Genomic DNA, 17,626 nt, shown 5'->3' with positions numbered 1-17,626 from the left:
GCGTGTTATGGTTGTAAGTTCTCAACCAAAACTGGGAAATCTTAAATTTCTTCTGTAAAGTCGGCTATACCGAACATTTGTAATAACTTGTTTGTGTTTCACATTCCAAGTTAAATAAAACCTGTATCATTTGCTATGACTAAACATGAAAAACCGCCAAGCACTTAGAAAACCTGAATGACCACAGAGAATTCCAGTCCAATATGGCCAACAAATAAGGAAATACTAAAATATCCTTAAAATTTGCCTTTTATTTTTCTTACTGCAGAGTTCTCCACAAACCAAGGTGATTGCTTTACAAGACTCTTTTCCCAGTACACAGAGTTTTCAACAGGATCACAAACAGTATTAAACTGTAAAACTTTTTCTGTTGAAGGTTATAGCAAAGTTTCTTCAATTGTTGTAGTCTTGGAGAGCCTGAGCCATGAAAAGCTTGCCCAGGTTCTGTGCATTGAACTCCTTAATATTCTGACAGTAGGTATTAATTTGACCTGTCAATAGAAGATTAAAACCATGTCAATTTTCACATTCAGAAAAGAACATGATTTTTTAAACACAGCAAAGATCATGGATCACGATTATCATAGATCATGAAAACGATTTCCACAGGGAAGCAACCAAAACAGGCTGAATGCTCTGTACCTGGGAATTCACATCATCAGTATTCCCAAATAGGTTTGGAAAGAGGAATAATTTAGTAGAATAGGTAAACTAGTATGCCCAAAACCTCATAATTTTCCTACAACTGTTATTTACAATTTCTTAAAAGACATGACAATAAAAGGAATCAACAATTCTCGTAGCTGTATCATAAGCCTAATATATTAACTAATGATTTAGTTAATTTTGTTGCTCTCAAATTTAGTTGTTCTAAAAATACTGCATAGCTTATGTTCAATTCTGCTCCTGTGCACTGCTGTCCCTAGTAAAATGTTGTAACAACAAATATTTTCCACTAACACTGAAAATTGTGGTACTCCTGTTTGATAATTTCTAGGCTTTTTTTTCACCTCATATTTCACTTTGTTAGCTATTTCAAAAGTCATCAGGGTACGAAGATTTGTCAGTGCTATACAAATCAAATGTGCCTATTAAAACACTTTTATACAAGCATTGCTGCAAGTTATTTCCCTAGTTAGCTAGGAATAGCAAGAAGCCAGTTTAATCAAAATTAAGACTGTTTAGAAGCCCAATAAACTCTCAAGCTAATGCTCTATTTGAAAAGTTTCTAAATGCCTCAGAGACAAAAGAGCTAAGTTTTATTCTTTATCCACAAACTTTACTTCATCTGAATTTAAGTAGATGCTTCCAATTCTTCCCTTGACTATAGTAAAAGAAAAAAGAAAAAAAAAGAAATGAAGAGAGTGCTCTGGCTGAACGCTTTGTTTCTCCTTTAATAGTTTTTAATTTCTCCTAAGAGATGATTCACATTAAGCTATCACTATCATACCACAAGCATGCACACTTATTTTGCATATTCTAAGCTATGCTAAAGCTGAGTTTTTTAATACTTTACTGCTACTAAGATTCATTAACTGTTCAGAACTTTCTAAACAATGGCTTGTTGAAAGATCCTGTTTTGAATAATGGATCAAGTACATTATTTCTTTTAAAAGGAGCATTTACTAGCAGTACAAAAAAAAATACCAGTACTACCTTAACTCTCTTGGACATTCCAAAATTGAACACTTAATTATTATTTTTTTATGTCAGATCACTCACTTTCTGTACTCTAACTGCCAAGACTTCTGTTTAATTTTCTTCCAGTACAGAACAATGGTGATCGCTAACTAAGCTGAAAAGCCTCTCATAGTTTAAAAAAGAAAATGGATTTCCTATGACATTTTCCAAACTTATATTACTTAGCAGTGCATCTAGGTTTTCTGCTCTCTGTGAGGTCCCAGCCGTTTTTGCTCTTTCAAGAGCGAAAAGGCAGGCACTGAATTTTGTAGCAAACTGTGGCTATACACTGCAGAACACCACAAAACTGAACAGACTGCGGGTGAAAACACCACCACCACAAAGCACCTGTGCTTTGTTCCCATTTACATTTTCATTCACATTTGGATGTAGGGAGATGAAAAATAGCTCCCCTGGAACTCTGGCCAGTAAAATCAAAGAAGCGAGCCCAATTCTATATGAAGTTAAAAGCAACGTTCTCAGCTTCTGCAACAGTCATTTCAACACCTAGGGACAGTCACAGTAACTTAGAGCTGGAGATAATAGGGCAGACGTGCTCTGCTCTGACTCAAAGGTCCCAGCTCAAGTAATTGACTCCTATACCTCAGCTGTACACCCCTTAACTTGTGCAGCTGAGGGAGGAGCCAGGCTGTAAGTGCAGAGAGCACTTACTGACTGCAGCAGTCGCTACTCCAATTTGGGCAGAAAATCCATTCTCCAGAGGGTATCTCTCCTTTCAAATCCCACTCCAGCTTCTCAGAATGGAGGCAGGAAGAGGCTCTTGCTGCTCCTGCCCTTTTCCAGAAGCCCATGAAGCACACAGTTGGTGAGACATAAGCTAACTATGATGGCCGAGTAAGAAATAAACTGAGAAAGTCCCCATTCGTCAAGTATAAAGCTATACACAGCCACTTCAGTTAAACACAGTGGTCTGATTTTATGCTAGCTGAATGCAGCCATTTTGGTTAAACACAGAGGCCTGATTTCATAAAAACATGTATGTTCATACCAGTAACATGCCTCAGTTACTTCCCTAGATGGTTTAGGACTGTTCTGTGTGTGGAAGCTCACTTTCTAACAGAGGCATGGACTGCCTCCTAGCAATGAAGTTGTTTATCTTAGCCACTTTTTCTGGAATGCCTCAGACACGAGGGCTGGGTATCACAGTTTGCTCCAAGCAGTGTCTCTGAGCAAATGAAGAACAGTATTGAGAACACTATCAACACCAAAATATAACACCACAGTGTCAAAGGTAACAAAAAATGAAGATGCTTTCTAGGGTAACAACTGCAGTTTTTCCCAGGGTAACATTCAGATGTGAAAAGATGAGTCAGAAGGACTGCTGGAACGCTACCTGCAATAAGGAGTGATTCCATTCTGGCAGGGGGCTGTGGTGGTTTAAAGAGTTTATTGATGTCCTCTTCAGGCAGAGGGGCTTCCCCTCGGCTTTGACGCTGCAAATTTTCTTGCTGACGTCTCTGCTGGTACTGGAAAGAAAGCAACAGAAACAGAATGCAACAGAACTTTCAAAGCACTGCTAAGTCTTTAATTCCAGATGCGCTTTGCTTAAATAGCAAGTAGGTTTGCAAAATATTACTTCTTCATACAGAGTAAGGAGTGGGAATTTCAAATACCCCCTTACTTAAGAAACAAAATGACCAAGTGAAAAAGTAGCCCCAGCTCTAAAAGATAACCCCAAATGAAGTTAGCTTTAAATCACTGGCAACAAGAGCTTTTATTTTCTTCCTTCAAGTTGGCACCTGAAAGAACAGAGGGACTAGAAAACAGTGCAGTACCGAAGTGATAGGTGCATATTTATGATTTTTTTTTTCCCAGAGATAAATACCATATCTGACGAAAAGATTATGGTGTATTAGATAAAAGCTTCCAAGCAAAAATGGAAAACAAGGTTGGAATATGTAGGTACGAGAAGCTGTTGCCACAAATAGTTACACAAGATAGAAATATCCAATTTTATTAAGGTCTGAACAACATTAACCTGAATGGGGAAGAGAACTTGATTAAGCAAGGTATTTTAAGCCAAAGGGTATTTAACCACGACAAAGCAGCAACTGAAACAAAGTGGAATGGCTCAATTCTCCACTCAGGTCGTTCATATATTCTGCCACACAGATGTCATTTCTTTGAGGTTACCCAGTGATATACTGAAACAGCAGTTTGTAGAAATTAATCAGCTACTAGAAAATACTGACAGTTGTTTTCAGTACTTCCCTTTTCCATGTAGATCATTAAAACTAAAAATTAAGGCTGATCATTTTTTCATCCACTTGGATAAAACATTTGCACTCACAGAACTACATATGTTCAAAAACACATACGTGAGATTTTGTACTGGGTATCAGAGCCAGGAACTAATGCAAGCTTTGTCCAAAGTCCTCACATTTAATACATTAAAAAAAAATCCTTAAACAAGCCAAATTGTACAGGGTATATTCTCTCACTTATTTAAACATATCTGTACACAACAGAACATTTCATACTTGGTGGCATACTGAAATGAAGTAATTTTTTTTCCAGTAGTAGTGACAAATACATCTTCTTGGACACTGTTAAAAATAAAATATTAAATGCCCATATTTGTATGTGAATTTCATGTAGTTTCTTCTTTCTTTGCATTACCCCATTCACTTCTCAGCAGTCTGCCTATTATTCTCTATTGAAATGGCTTGCTCTTAATCATAATCACTCCGTTTTAAAAATGAAGTTAAGACCACTAACTATGTCACAATGAGCCACTACTAAAGCAGTTAGTTACTAAAGAAATGAAGAGAGACACCATGGAACCTACTTTGCTCTGCTTTTCCAAATAAATAGATCCCCTTGTTATCCAGAAAACCTTTGAAGTGCATGCCATCTTTCTATTCAAATTAGGCAGCAAAGGAAAATAATTCTTCTGAAGATAACATGCAGAAAGATTCTATGTCCTCAGGAAGTGCACAGCCAGAAGAGGCCACTGTTCACGCACTGCTTCCTTAAAGAAATCCCTATTCAAGCTATACTTAAGTAGAAAGAAAAAAAAATAAAAGCCAATCCTGATAAATAGTCAGTGATAAACCACTTACCATGAAACACAGATACTCTTTTTAATAACTAGCTACTTTGTGTAGCAATAGCTGCAATATTTTATCTGTAAACCAACCTGGTCTAATTTCAGCTGGCCAGTACTAAACCTTGTTATATATCCCTGCCTGCTAGATTAAAGAGCTCAAATTTATTTTTCTCGCAGGTACTTCTCGAGTAAAGCAGGTCACTCCTTAATTTTACACATGAAGTTATCACATGAAGTGAATTGTATTCACGAATATCTGCTATCAAGGCTTTTAAACCATTCCCATAGAGTTTTTTTCCAATTTACCAGCGTTCTTCCCTAATTAGACATGGTATTGCTTTAGTTGCTGCTGCTGCATTTGGTGCAGCAACTCTCTCAAAAATCACAGCACAGCTGAAAGCTGGAGGAGGTCTCGAGGTCACCTGGTCTAACTTCTCTGTTCAAGCAGGAGTACCTAGAGCTGTTCTTCCCATTCAGAATTCCCTAACCAGAGTCTTTTGGATGTTAAACAGCTCTTTTGGCATTAGGAATGAAAAATCAGCATCATCTGATCGGTATCACTATCTACTGACATCAAACATGACTGAAATGTCACTTCTGCTAAGAGGGCACTCTGCTGCCTTTTCAGTATGGACTGTTTCTTTGGAGGACTATATGTGATGGTATTAAAGCACAGTTTGCTACGGAACACTTCACTTGTACATCACTCTTTCATCTCATTTACTAATCCTCTAGTCCGTATGTCCACAGTATATCTATCAAGTGACTGTTTTTATCACAGATCACTAACAAACACATAAAATAGCAAAGATAGACAAATCCCCGTTGTGTGTCAGCAGAACTGAATTCATTTGACGATTCCCCACTAGCTGTAACATTTTATGACTCTACTTAACAGATACATTTCTGTAAAAATTTTATCTTGCTTGCTTAGATCCAGATCTAAATCCAAAACCATTTGTCTTAGATAACACCCCCCAAAACCATATTTCATGGATAAAGTCTTCTCATTCAGGTTTTCTCTGTTACCAACCTGGTGCTTCTGCTGCTGCTGCTTGCTTACATTCCTCAGGTAGGTATTGTATTTCACAATGTCTTGGCTCATCTCATCCACTCTGTCCATCAGCAGCTGCAGACTCTTCCCTAGGTGATTACTGAAATACAAGAAACATTCCTGAAAGACTGAATTTAGTTTTAAAAAACTGAACTTGAAAATTCAAGTTACTTGACAAACTTTTCTGCACTAACGGCAGCAGAGTTTGCACATTTATTTATTTACTGAGTTCCTGGTTATTTTTGTTCGTGCATGTATTTGAAGATATTTTACCTGGCTTCTCTTCCTACAGTACCTTGCCACATTACAAATAAGATATTTAAATGCTATGGTCTTTGCAAAGAACTTCCCAGTTAAGAAAACCTTCTGCTTAACAAGACTTATGGATTCAGGTCAAATGTTTGAAAGAGAAAGTCTGATGCCTTTATGGTGACACATAACCTTGAAAAACATTCTAGATGTGTTCAAGCAGTCAAGTTTCAAGCTATTTCTGGCTTTTTTCAGTATTTCTGATGCTCAATAGGGATTGCTAAATACTCTTCAGAGGTCTCTCTCATTAACTAGACTATCAAACCATGCCTGGAAGTTCAGCAGACATCACTTGATCTTAGCTGTTGAGAGGGAGTATCACATCCAGCCCAGCCAACTCCACATTCCATATCATAGGCAACATGGAAGCAGCTAGGCTGGGTGCGTCCAGTTCCAGTTACGCGATCTACAGCCTTGGCCAGACAAATGCAGTCTGTTAAACAACTTTTATTGTAACCGTTTTTAGCAATTGATTCAGTATTTCACAGGAACTTAAGGTATGGTTTCCAAGTTTAAGTTTTGGAACTTTAAAGACCGGTGCCCATGGAGACGGTATTCATCCTAGATTGTGTTTACAGGGTAGTGCAGTAAAAGAAGGGTACTTACTGCTCCGTATTGATCCCTTTGATCAGAAGCTAGGTTGTTGGCTCCAAATTTAAGCCTCACCCAGTACAACCTGGCTGAAGACCAAGGACTAAACAGCTAAACCTCATCCTTCTCCTCTTCAACTCAAATCCACTACTATTCATGGAGTCTCTCTCAACTAAAAGCAGTTTGGTGCATTTCTGTGTCAGAATCATATCCCTCAGTCACTGTTTCTCCGCATTATCCGAGATTCCTACTGCCCTTTACAATGCATTCCCACCACTCTAAGTCCTTTCGGACTCGGGAAACTAACTGGAAGAGCCAGTAGGAAATAGCAGCACAATGTGAAAAGGGAATGAAAAGGGAACAAGACGCCTAATACTACACACGTCCCTTTTCAAGTGTAAAATACTCCCCAAGCCCACAGAATTCAGAACTGTAGACAGATGCTTGTAATATAGAGGCATTAGAAGATACCTGCTGAGAACATAGCTAAGGACACTCACCCTCATCCACAAGTACTGGAACAGCTTTTTCACTAGCTGAGCTGCCTGCTCGCCTAACACAAGGCTGGATCAGTCATTTCTGAGCACAATTTATTTACAAGCCATAGTTTAAAACTTCGATTGCCTACAGGGGCAGATGGTGAGGAAGACTTCAGCTACACAGCAGAAAGAAAGGCGCCACTGTAATCATTACTTTTAAACTTCTTGGAGGGTTTCTTTCCTTCAGTTGAGCATTTCAAGCATTATGATATTTAGAACTGTGGAATATTGCCATGGCCATGGGTGTGCATGTTTTCATTTTTTATAGAGTTTATATTATACTGAGTTAGTGTAAGAACTGGATATTACCAGAACACTAATGGCCTTGCAGGGTATGCAGCCATCAGGAATACATAATTATTTTACAGATAGCGTCCATATGAAATATAGCTGGTTACAAGAAATGATTTTATGTGAATCTCTCTAGGAGCAACTTAGTATAGCAGAATTCTGAAACAGGGAGTTATTGTTAAGACATTACAGTAATATACCGTTTGCTCCCATTGCCAAGGAAACAAAAATCTAAAAACAGATAACTTAAACAGATGTGAACTGAGACATGAAGTGATAAGTATGCTCCAAATACAGAACCTGCTTTTTCCTTATGTCTCATGTGCCTGATACTCTCCTTTTACTCCACCTCTTTAAGAATATACGAAAGCAATAGGAAACAATTTGCAAAACTCTTACGTGTGCAATGTTGAAGTAAGTTTTATTCAGCAGAAGTTTATTTGAGTGAGATTTAGGAGGTTAAATTGTATTGCTCCAGCCCATAAAACTCACCATACACTTACTCAACCCAATAGATCTTTCAGGTATCTCCTCCCCTTCTGCACTCCCATAAAAGATATCAAAACCTACACTATGTGGTACCTACATGCCCAGTACATTTTAATGCAATAAAAAAAAATAAAGTGAAAGTAATTGGTGCTCACACATCCGTAAAGACACACCTTCTTAGAAGTCTCTGCGATAGTGAAATAGAGACCTGCATTTGACAGACTGCTCTTCTATATTACTAAATATAGAAATATATTTTCAACAATACAACAGAAATTGTATTTTCAACAGATGGATTGGGAGCATTAGGAGATCACTCTATCTCAGATATCAGCGAATATTTATAGGGGAAAAACATTAGGAAATACCCTAGCTGAAGAACTGTCATCATACTAAGCATCAGAAAGCCCACACAGGAGACTGTGCACCTGTTAGTACTGAGCACTTCTTCTGTACCAGCCTTATACTGGTTAGGGTATTTCCCTATTTCCCCATATTACTCTTCACCAAAAAGGGTAGATACGTACAGAAGTGGTTGGCACAGGGATTACTTCCAATTCCTTATTTAACAACTATCAAATGAAGTTAAAATAATTCTGAGAGTGAGCAACGGAAAGCTGTGAGCAGGCAGGTCTCCCATAGGTGACCTGGTTCTTCTAGCTGATGAGCCTTGCCTTTGGCAGTATTATGGTCTAGCTTTCATGGAAGAAGAAAGCATCACCTATACATCAAGTCACACCCATTTATCATTCACTGCACGAGTGTATCCTGTTAGGATACAGATATGGCTGAAAGACCTGAATGCAAGCTTCCCTCTGCATGAAGGAATGCCCATACCACCACAGCCTCAGTGGTGGTATTATATGGCACAGTGGATATAGTTTAGAAGAGCAAAGGTGTGGTTTGCTGTTGCCAGCAAAGCTGGTTTAGAAGGTTCCAGCATCAGCATCTTCCTGCCTCTCCCTCTGCCCAAGGATTACGGCACTCTCAGCTGTATGGATTCAGCTGTTTGCGTGGGCACACTTTAAACCGTTCCAGTGAAACACTCTACTGTAAATGCAAAAAAACCCTCTGTTGGGGTTTCTTTAAACAGAGAGGGAGACACACTGAAGGAAGGGCTGGAAGGGAAGAAGAGTGGGAGCCTGACTTTTTCCACCAGTCTATTCCACAAAGCTATTTGTACAGCCGTGCTCCAAAACAGATGAGGGAATAAAAAAATCTTTGAGGGTGGGAAGGATGTAGAGATGAAATGGGGATAGAGTGGAGGAATGATGCAAGCAGCTGGGGGCTGGAACCTCAACTGGCTCAGCTTCTGTAGGATTCATAGCACGGAGCTACACATGAAACCCACATTTCCCTCAGCATCTTTAACCAGGAAAGGACTCCACACGTACTCACTGAAAGTCTGAAACACCCACAATGCATCCCCAAGTTAGAAACCAAAGCTTCAAAAAGAAGCATGAATTCCCATCACTCTCAGCTTCTCATGTCCTGCACATTAGCTTTATCTCTCTCTACACATGGCTTGTAAGGCCTCATAGTTTGCACTTTCAGAGTAGCTCAGCTACCCACGCTGCAAAAGAGAGCAGAGTACACAGCTTCTGAGATCTGAGTCGCCGTGCTGATCCATGCACCTCATGTTGGAGGCATCTGAAAAGAAAGGCCTGTCAAGACTGCCCACAATCACCACGAAACAAAGTACATGCAGGGTCCATTCATCTGCATCTTGGCTAAAGCAAATAAGAACAGGGAACAGCAAGGGCAAGCACAAGGAAAGCTCCATCTACTGCTCTGGTTTTCCAATTTCATCAGCCGTGCTGAGACCCCTCTCTCCATCACTGCTTTATGGGAACAGTACCTCTCTGTGCAGCATTACTCCTCCTGGGGGGAAACAGCATTGCGTGGATTAGAGAGGTACTGCTGGGCAAAGCACATCTTTTTGATTAAATATTTCTAAGGAACGTTCCCACCGCTTAGCAGATGAACTTGTTTACATCTCCACATTTCAGCCTGAATACAACCTGTGCTCTTTTTAAGAGGATTTTGTTTGAATGAGATATGTAAGTCAGGAGTCTCAGAGCTCCATTCCCTTCTCTGTTTTGACTTTGATGTGTGCCTTTGGGCAACACATTTACCCTCTGTGTCAGCTTCCTCCATCTGCAAATTAGAGATTTTCATAATTATCTTAATAATCCGTTAAACACACAGATTTCTGAACAAGCAGTACAATGAACAAAGGTTAACATTATTTTTGAATGCCAAAGTAACCCTCCTTATGTCACTTTTGTAAAAATACTGCATCTGATGCTTGAAAAATGTTTCTGCCAAGTAGATGTTACTGCGGTAAATGTTCAGCACATGTTTGCTTCTACTGACGCACACTATTAGAAAAATTGCTTGAGACAAATTGAGATATTATAGAACAACCCTATTATGAAGCTAGACCACAAAAAAGCTTTTTTTAATTTAAACTAGATCATCAATAGAATAGGGAAGAGATGGATGAGAATGGGAAAGTTGGTTGTAATTATTTCTCTGAAGATCTGGAACATTATCTGACAGGATTTTAATTCCTGAGTTTCTATCAAAAGATTGGCAGTATTCCAAGGTCTTCACAAGACATTTTGGTCCTTAAGGGTAGCAGAAGGATAACAGTTTAAGCAAAAGGCCTTTACTTGCTATTACTTGCTAGCTGCGTGCTATTTTGCCTTTAACTTCTTTCCCTCGAATATTCCAGTCAATTCACATTTCACAAGAAAAAAACAGATTTATGCTCAAAAAGTAAGCTACTTTATACAATTATCACAAATTTACTTCAAAAGGAAAAAAGATATTAAGGTGCATTCAAAGTACCTCAAATAGGTACAGCTTCAAACTCAGACAAGGTGGGTGGCTGAACATGTGAGAATCTTGATGAAACAAACATTCCAGATGAGAAGAACCAAGGGTAAATAATTTCATTGCCAAAACCATTGCTTCAGAAGATTAAAAAAGATTCAGGGATGCTCCCAAAGGACAAGAGTAAAAATAAAAATAAAATAAAATAAATAAATAAATAAAAACCTCACCCTACCTAAAATAAAGTAGCCTTGAAGTTATCACCAACTAAATCTACAGCAGCAGCAAAAGTTCACCAAGGAAGACGCACCAAAACTTAGAAATAAAACGTTGATATCTGAGATTTTTCAGCCTATCCAAGGACAAAAATTAGGAAATACGAAATGAAAATAAAGCTCTGCTATAGTGGTAATTTGAACTCCCCTACTTCAGGTTAATATATTCTTTGACAGAAATCTTGGTAATTGAATTCAAGTAAAAATGAGTTAAATATTTAAGCAAGCAATGTTAAGTTACCCTACCTAGAATAAATGAACATTAAAGTGTTCCTAATTTGCCAGCTGAGTCACACCAGTGTAAGATATCACCGAACACAACCTGCCTGGTAACTAAAAGCAGCCCTAAAGAATTAAAAAACCCCATGCATTTACAGTAATCTTCAAATAAACTCACTGGGATAATTTACAATATTCTGTCTGCTTTGAATCAAACTAAGCACTTAAGTTCCTCCAATAGACCAGGTGAGCTTGAAGAATGCTGCCAGAAAAGTCAGTTCAGGAGACATAAGGCTGAAAACTGATGAATCTGTTGAATTAATTCCCCATTACTGGGAAGCAGTAAGCTGAAGAAATTGCTACCAGCATAAAGGAGAGTAACTATGCAAGTTCAAAGAAACACATTTAATTGAAAAGTCTCTTTTAACCAGGTTTATCAAGAATCCATTTCCACCTGTGTCATTGTCAAGAACAGTGCTATACAGCTCTAAGAAAACACCTACTGAAAATAAACTTTGATTCAGTGAGAAAAAAGCTCCCCTTTTTTCTCCCGTGAAGGATTCCTAAGCACAAATGGAGAGTTTCCTTTTTCTCTGTTTTTCTCCTTCAGTTCTCTGATGAAAGGACCACCACAAAAGCCTGTCTTGCACCAGGCTACAACTCCCAACACCGCCATTCCAGTAAGAAAATTAACTTGCAAATATCTTTTAGCTTAAGTCAAGGTAGCAGTACAGCGCAGTTACTACAAAAGACGACAAGCCAATGACAAACTTCATCTGTGTGTTGTGATCTGTTCAAACTCATTTCCATTGCCAGAACCTCACTCTATGAGTAGCAGCAGCCTGAGAAAGGATTGCTTAGCAGTCTTTTTAACAGGAGGAAAGTCCCAGAAGCAATAAAGGACAGCACTGTCAAGTCACCCGCAGACCTCTGTGTGTACTCAGCACAGTTCTCTTTTTCACAGCAGAGCTCATGAGGAAATGCTCATCACCCACATCCAGTACCCTGCCCATTCCCCATGGCAAAAGCTTTGACAAGGCAAAAAGACTGACAAGAAACCTGGAAGTTGAGCAGCCTGCACAATTCAGCAACAATTGATTAATTCCAGACACAGCAACTGCACTGGACAAACTATTGACTAAATATCCCTTGTGATATTTATAAGTTTCCAGGCATGGTTCAGCCTTAGATCCAATCTCTCTTGCCCAATTTCTCTAAAAGCATCAGATCCCTCAGCATATGAACATAAGCTCTGGAAAAGAAAACAGAATGGAATGGAGTTGAAGACTACTGCTAACACAGGCAACATATGCACCACTAGCAACATGGAATCTTAAATAGTTTTACACAATGAGGGGAGGAAAAGGACAACTGGTATTCAGCTAATTTGGTTGGCAAAGTCAACAGTGGAGATCAGAATCCTGGCAGATAATACATCAAAGAAAAAAGAGTGTTACGCTCCAGAAACCTATTAGTGAATATATCCCATTTCTACGCAACAAGATATTGCATCATTTTCCACATCTGTTCTTTTTAATCAGCCCAATAATAACCAAATTAACTATACTGCATCGGGTAAGATTTAACTACCACCGAACTTCTGATCACACTGCTATAGGCGATGCCTCTGTTGTTATCATAAATGTACTTTAAGGGCAAAGTGCTACAAGAACAAAAAGTTACTTGAACCATTTCTGACATCATTAGCGCTGGCTGTCAGCAACATCAGCCTGAGCTGTTTTTTCCAATTTCTCAGATTGTTGTTTTTTTTTTAACGAATTCTGAAACTAAAGTAAGACAAACGTAGTTTCTTTTTAATTAAAATTATTAACAAGATCACTTAAGGAATACGTAACAGAATTATTTGCCTTCATTTTCTTTACTTTTTTGGAAGTGAAGAAAATAGGTACTGCTGAAAGGGATACACAGCTGAAGCAGTACAGGTAAATACAGGCTACGGCTGATTTTAGTCTCGGAATTAATGCTGTCGTTTTACCACGCAGCTTTTTCTTCAGCAAAAAACACATGAAGGGTAAAGTCTTAACTCCATTAAAGTCAAGGCAAAGCTTCCATGGGCTGTAATAAGACTGGGATTTCACCCAAGGTGTTAAACTGTGGCTTGGGAAAGCGAATAAAAATACATCCATTATTGTAACAAGTACTTACCTGCTAGCCAGACTGAGCAATTCATGTCTATCGGCTACTGCAGATTTCTTTTCCAGTTCCCACAACATCACATTGATCAGGTATGAATTCTTAATTACAATGGGCACTTCTTCAAACATGTTTTCATAAGCAATATTTGCTTTTTTCAAACTGCGAAACAAGTTGAAAATATTTATTAAAATAAATAGCACCTCTGTTGTTCATTTTGTTAAACTGTTGCTCCAGCAACATTAAACAGGCAATTTTGTTAAAACTTCCCATTTCCAGAGCTCCATATGCAAGCACAAGTCAAGTCTCTCGGTTAGAGAGCATTTGCATGGCAAAACCTCACATTTACAAAGAGTAGGAAAAGCTGCTCTACAAAAACTCTCAGAAGTCAAGCAGCTGCTTTGCTCACTAACACATTACTTGCATGAAAAAGCCTCCAGCAAAAGACTGCACTGACAGGATTAACTCTGCCCCTTCCAAAATACTTTAGTGTTGTTTTCCCTGCCACTAGAGTTTCTTATATTGAAGTGAACAGTTACCATATAATATCAAAACTGATTTAAAGTCCTAACTACTACAACAACAAAAAAATTCCCCAATAGCAAAATAATTAAGAATTTTACTGATGAAAATTAGATCAACAAAACAGCGTGTGTTTCAAACCATTAAACTCTATGGTGGATATTAAAATACAAGTTTATTGTGCACTTTTTTAAAATATAACATTTACTGATAATGTTTTAAAATGAAGTAGATACTAACACCTTTCATAAAAGCTGGAAACAAAAGCACGATATATGTTTTGATATATGTTTCAGTAAATAAATCCTTAATTTCTTTGTATGTGTATAGAACCTTGAAACAAGATCACTTTTATTTCTTTTTTAATAAACAACAGATCTGCTTGTTTATTATGCAAATGTTATTTTTAGACACTGAGCAATGAATTTACTTAGCTTCTCCTCAATGAATAAAGTTTAACAAGTGCGTGTGCTTTTGCTGTAGAACACCAAGCTGTGTGGGGCAAAAGGAGACAACTCAGGCCTACATCTATTACAAGCAACTATTCTTTTGAAACAGTAATCATCTTACTTTCACTCGAGAAGACTGTGTCCACACGGGGGAGTTGATTTGGAACAAACACAGAAGACCAGCAAATGTAGAATACCTGTTCAATTTTCCTTCAGGAAACAACAGCTCAAAGGCAGACCAGCTATTTCCCCTTCTCTCTGTGCTTCCTCTGGTGGTTTTTTGGGGGGATATTTGTTTTCAATATATTTTTTGATCCTGATTCCAGATAGAGATACCTTCACCATGTTCAGCCAGCCTGTCAGCCATTTCCAAAATCAGCCCAAGTTCTCCCGGCTTCTGCCTCATTTAAAAGCCCAACGTCAGACTTCTGTTCCTTTTCTAAGACTGTATCAGTACACAGCCATCACTGCACAGAACACATCCAGTTTACCAGCACGTGCTGTTACATGAGATTTTAAAAACACAGTATTTTCATCATCCCACGTGCCCCTGTGCATCCAAATAATCCAGGAAGATCATGAGAAATCATTCTTCTCAATTACTTACGCTTCTGGAGAGAAGTCTTTTTCTTTGCAAACTTCCATCAGTTTGGGAGTCAACCGATACGCCTTCAGTGACAAAGACCCTTGGGCAGTCTTAATGGGATCTATAATCAAAAACGAAGGAAGAATATTAATACAAACTCCAGATTGCTTTTTTAATTCAGTGTACGAGTTACATAAACAGAAGGCAAAGATCTAAATAGTCTTCTTAGAAAAATAAGACAATCAACACATATTGAAATGTCAAATACAGCCTAACTATATACAATGAGGCTGATTAATAAACATAACTTGGAGAACACAGTGGGGAAAGAGAACCCTCCTACCCATAACATTATTTTCCCATTAAAGGTCTAATTCACATTTTCTTTTCCTTAATGTGAGCTATCCGAATAACTTATGTAACAGCGACCTCATTTAAATAAACATTTTCCCCTCTAGTTATTATGCAGTAAATCAAAATATTCGTTAAACAGCATTTTATACGAAAATTGTATTTTTGAGTAGCAATAAGCTAATTCAGATCAAGTTGCCCTGCTGCTTGGTGCACAACGGTGCAACTGGTATATAAAACGTTTAATTTTGCCATGACATACTATACTGAATGTAGGGGGAAATTTTCTAAACAAACTGTTACATTCCTAGGACAAAGAAGCTTAACACTTGCTGCATGATAATGGCTGAATCATGCCAACATTAGAATAAAAGCTGTGTTAACATTCATGTTGTCTGAAACTTAACGCAGTAAAACTTTTAGCAATCGGTGATAAAATAAAAACCAAAATAGACTGAAACAAGTGGAAAATTCATCAAGGTCTGATGATGCAATGTTTCCAGCCAATATAAGTATACTTTAACAACTTGTTCTTTACTGTAATCCAATTGTTAACATACTGAAACAATTTTGGGGCAGCTCATAAGATTGATCGTATTCATTAGTATTTTTTCTGACAGATACTCAGGACGTTACATTTACTTCTCAGCTGGAAACTATATGCAAGTCTGCCAGATATGGCAAACTGTGAGTGTTTGGGGAGGGGGAGGCTATAAAGCTGTTAAATTGCCTACGGTTCTGATACAGCACAGAACATCTGGTCTGGAGAGCTTGAGGAAACACCATTAAATAGGCAGAAAAGAAAAAAATCTTTGTGCTAAGAAACAGTCCAGGTTTTGTATGCTTCTGTCAGAGGTATAAAAAAACTTGGCAAGTCGTGTCATGATTGGTCAGTCACGTACAGAGCCAGACACGCTAGCAATCGGGGTTTGTTAGACATCTGGTCGAGTTCCACCAGCCCCTCCGACGAGGGAGGGGAGATGAAGGAATAAAAATGAAGCAGCTACTCCAGCATTCCAAAACGTACACATCAGGGCTCTGATAGCAAGAAAAATAAACAGAAAGAAGGAAACCCTGTCTAGACTTAGCTGCTGCTGAGGCTGCCGTAGACACAGGGTTGGTATTTACTTGAAAAGGCCTGCCAGGCTACTCTTACAGGCAAAAGACAGAATACAAAAATAGTAGTAATAATATTAAGAGGGGAAAAGAATAATAAAGGAAACCTCATACTAACCGTAAATGAGAACTACAGACTCCTCAATTGCATGCTGGTAACTGAACTGGGAGTCCAGGAGGGCACGGGTGACAAAAGAGCCATAGTATGTGGACTGGTACCAGCCAACGTGAAGATGATCAATGTTTACGTGGCGAAGGCTTCGCATCATTTCCATCTGGTATTGAACTAGAGTAAATAAAAATTACGTTTAGAAAGTGAATTTACATAATTGGTACTATTTCTAGAGAGTGCTTAATATTTGGTGACTAAATTGTACTTTTTTTCATTGTCTTTTTCATCAACTGCGTAGAAGTGTGCTTCTGCACTAACTACACTATCTGCAGGAAAATACAGGGCTTCCTCAGAAAGTAAGACTAGCCTAAGCAAGCAGACTTTCTTTTTTCAGCTGGACTTAATTGCTAAAGCGATCAACAAACCGTTACGTCCCATTTACAGTGCAGATTACTTGCTCATTCATAAAAAATTGTAGATACCGGGGCTTCATTAACCAGTAGTAATTTACCATTTAATAAAAACATAAATTGTGATATAAATTATGGTACTGCTAGGAATGAAATAATACTCCTTTAGATCCCAAAATAATCAAATGTAAATACAAAATACGAAAGAACTTTTTGTCTTCTTCACAGTTTAGAACTACGTTTTTAGCATTATAGTTTGGGGTACCCACTATAGTTGTCAGATTTAATTGCATTTGTCTTCAACTTTTTTAACACTGTTTCTTTTTTTTAACACTTTTCTTATTTTAGAAAAATGGATAGATAAGTATTATACATAAATTACATACAGAGTACATTACCCTAGCAGATAAATGTTGATTTTATTCATTTTTTTTAGTTTTTATTTCTTTTTTTTTTTAAACCCACAGCTGTAATGTTTTATTGTATCAATGAACAAATTCTGTTTCAACCAAATGCCTCATTCAGATTACCAGGATGGAAGAGCATTCTGTCAAGCAGTGTTTTAACATGC

General features: G+C 38.0%; 1 protein-coding gene across 1 annotated transcript in view; it reads right to left on the bottom strand.

Annotated features, from left to right (window-relative positions):
- Window positions 1–233: 233 nt before the first annotated feature.
- EIF3H (eukaryotic translation initiation factor 3 subunit H) overlaps window positions 234–17,626 on the bottom strand; it is a 75,449-nt gene continuing 58,056 nt past the window's right edge. The window contains exons 3-8 of the mRNA XM_065753660.1: window positions 16,652–16,819; window positions 15,088–15,187; window positions 13,522–13,671; window positions 5,784–5,904; window positions 3,035–3,167; window positions 234–491 (exon numbers count right to left, since the gene is read on the bottom strand). Of these exons, the coding sequence (XP_065609732.1) occupies window positions 394–491; window positions 3,035–3,167; window positions 5,784–5,904; window positions 13,522–13,671; window positions 15,088–15,187; window positions 16,652–16,819 (770 nt within the window). The 3' untranslated portion in view covers window positions 234–393. The remainder of the gene's footprint in view (window positions 492–3,034; window positions 3,168–5,783; window positions 5,905–13,521; window positions 13,672–15,087; window positions 15,188–16,651; window positions 16,820–17,626) is intronic.

Source organism: Cyrtonyx montezumae, unplaced genomic scaffold (assembly GCF_038088225.1).
Source record: "Cyrtonyx montezumae isolate F1298 unplaced genomic scaffold, pur_monq_1.0 scaffold_8, whole genome shotgun sequence".
NCBI classification, from domain to species: domain Eukaryota; kingdom Metazoa; phylum Chordata; class Aves; order Galliformes; family Odontophoridae; genus Cyrtonyx; species Cyrtonyx montezumae.
The sequence above is the reverse complement of the archived record's forward strand: the minus strand, read 5'-3'. Positions and strand labels throughout refer to the sequence as shown.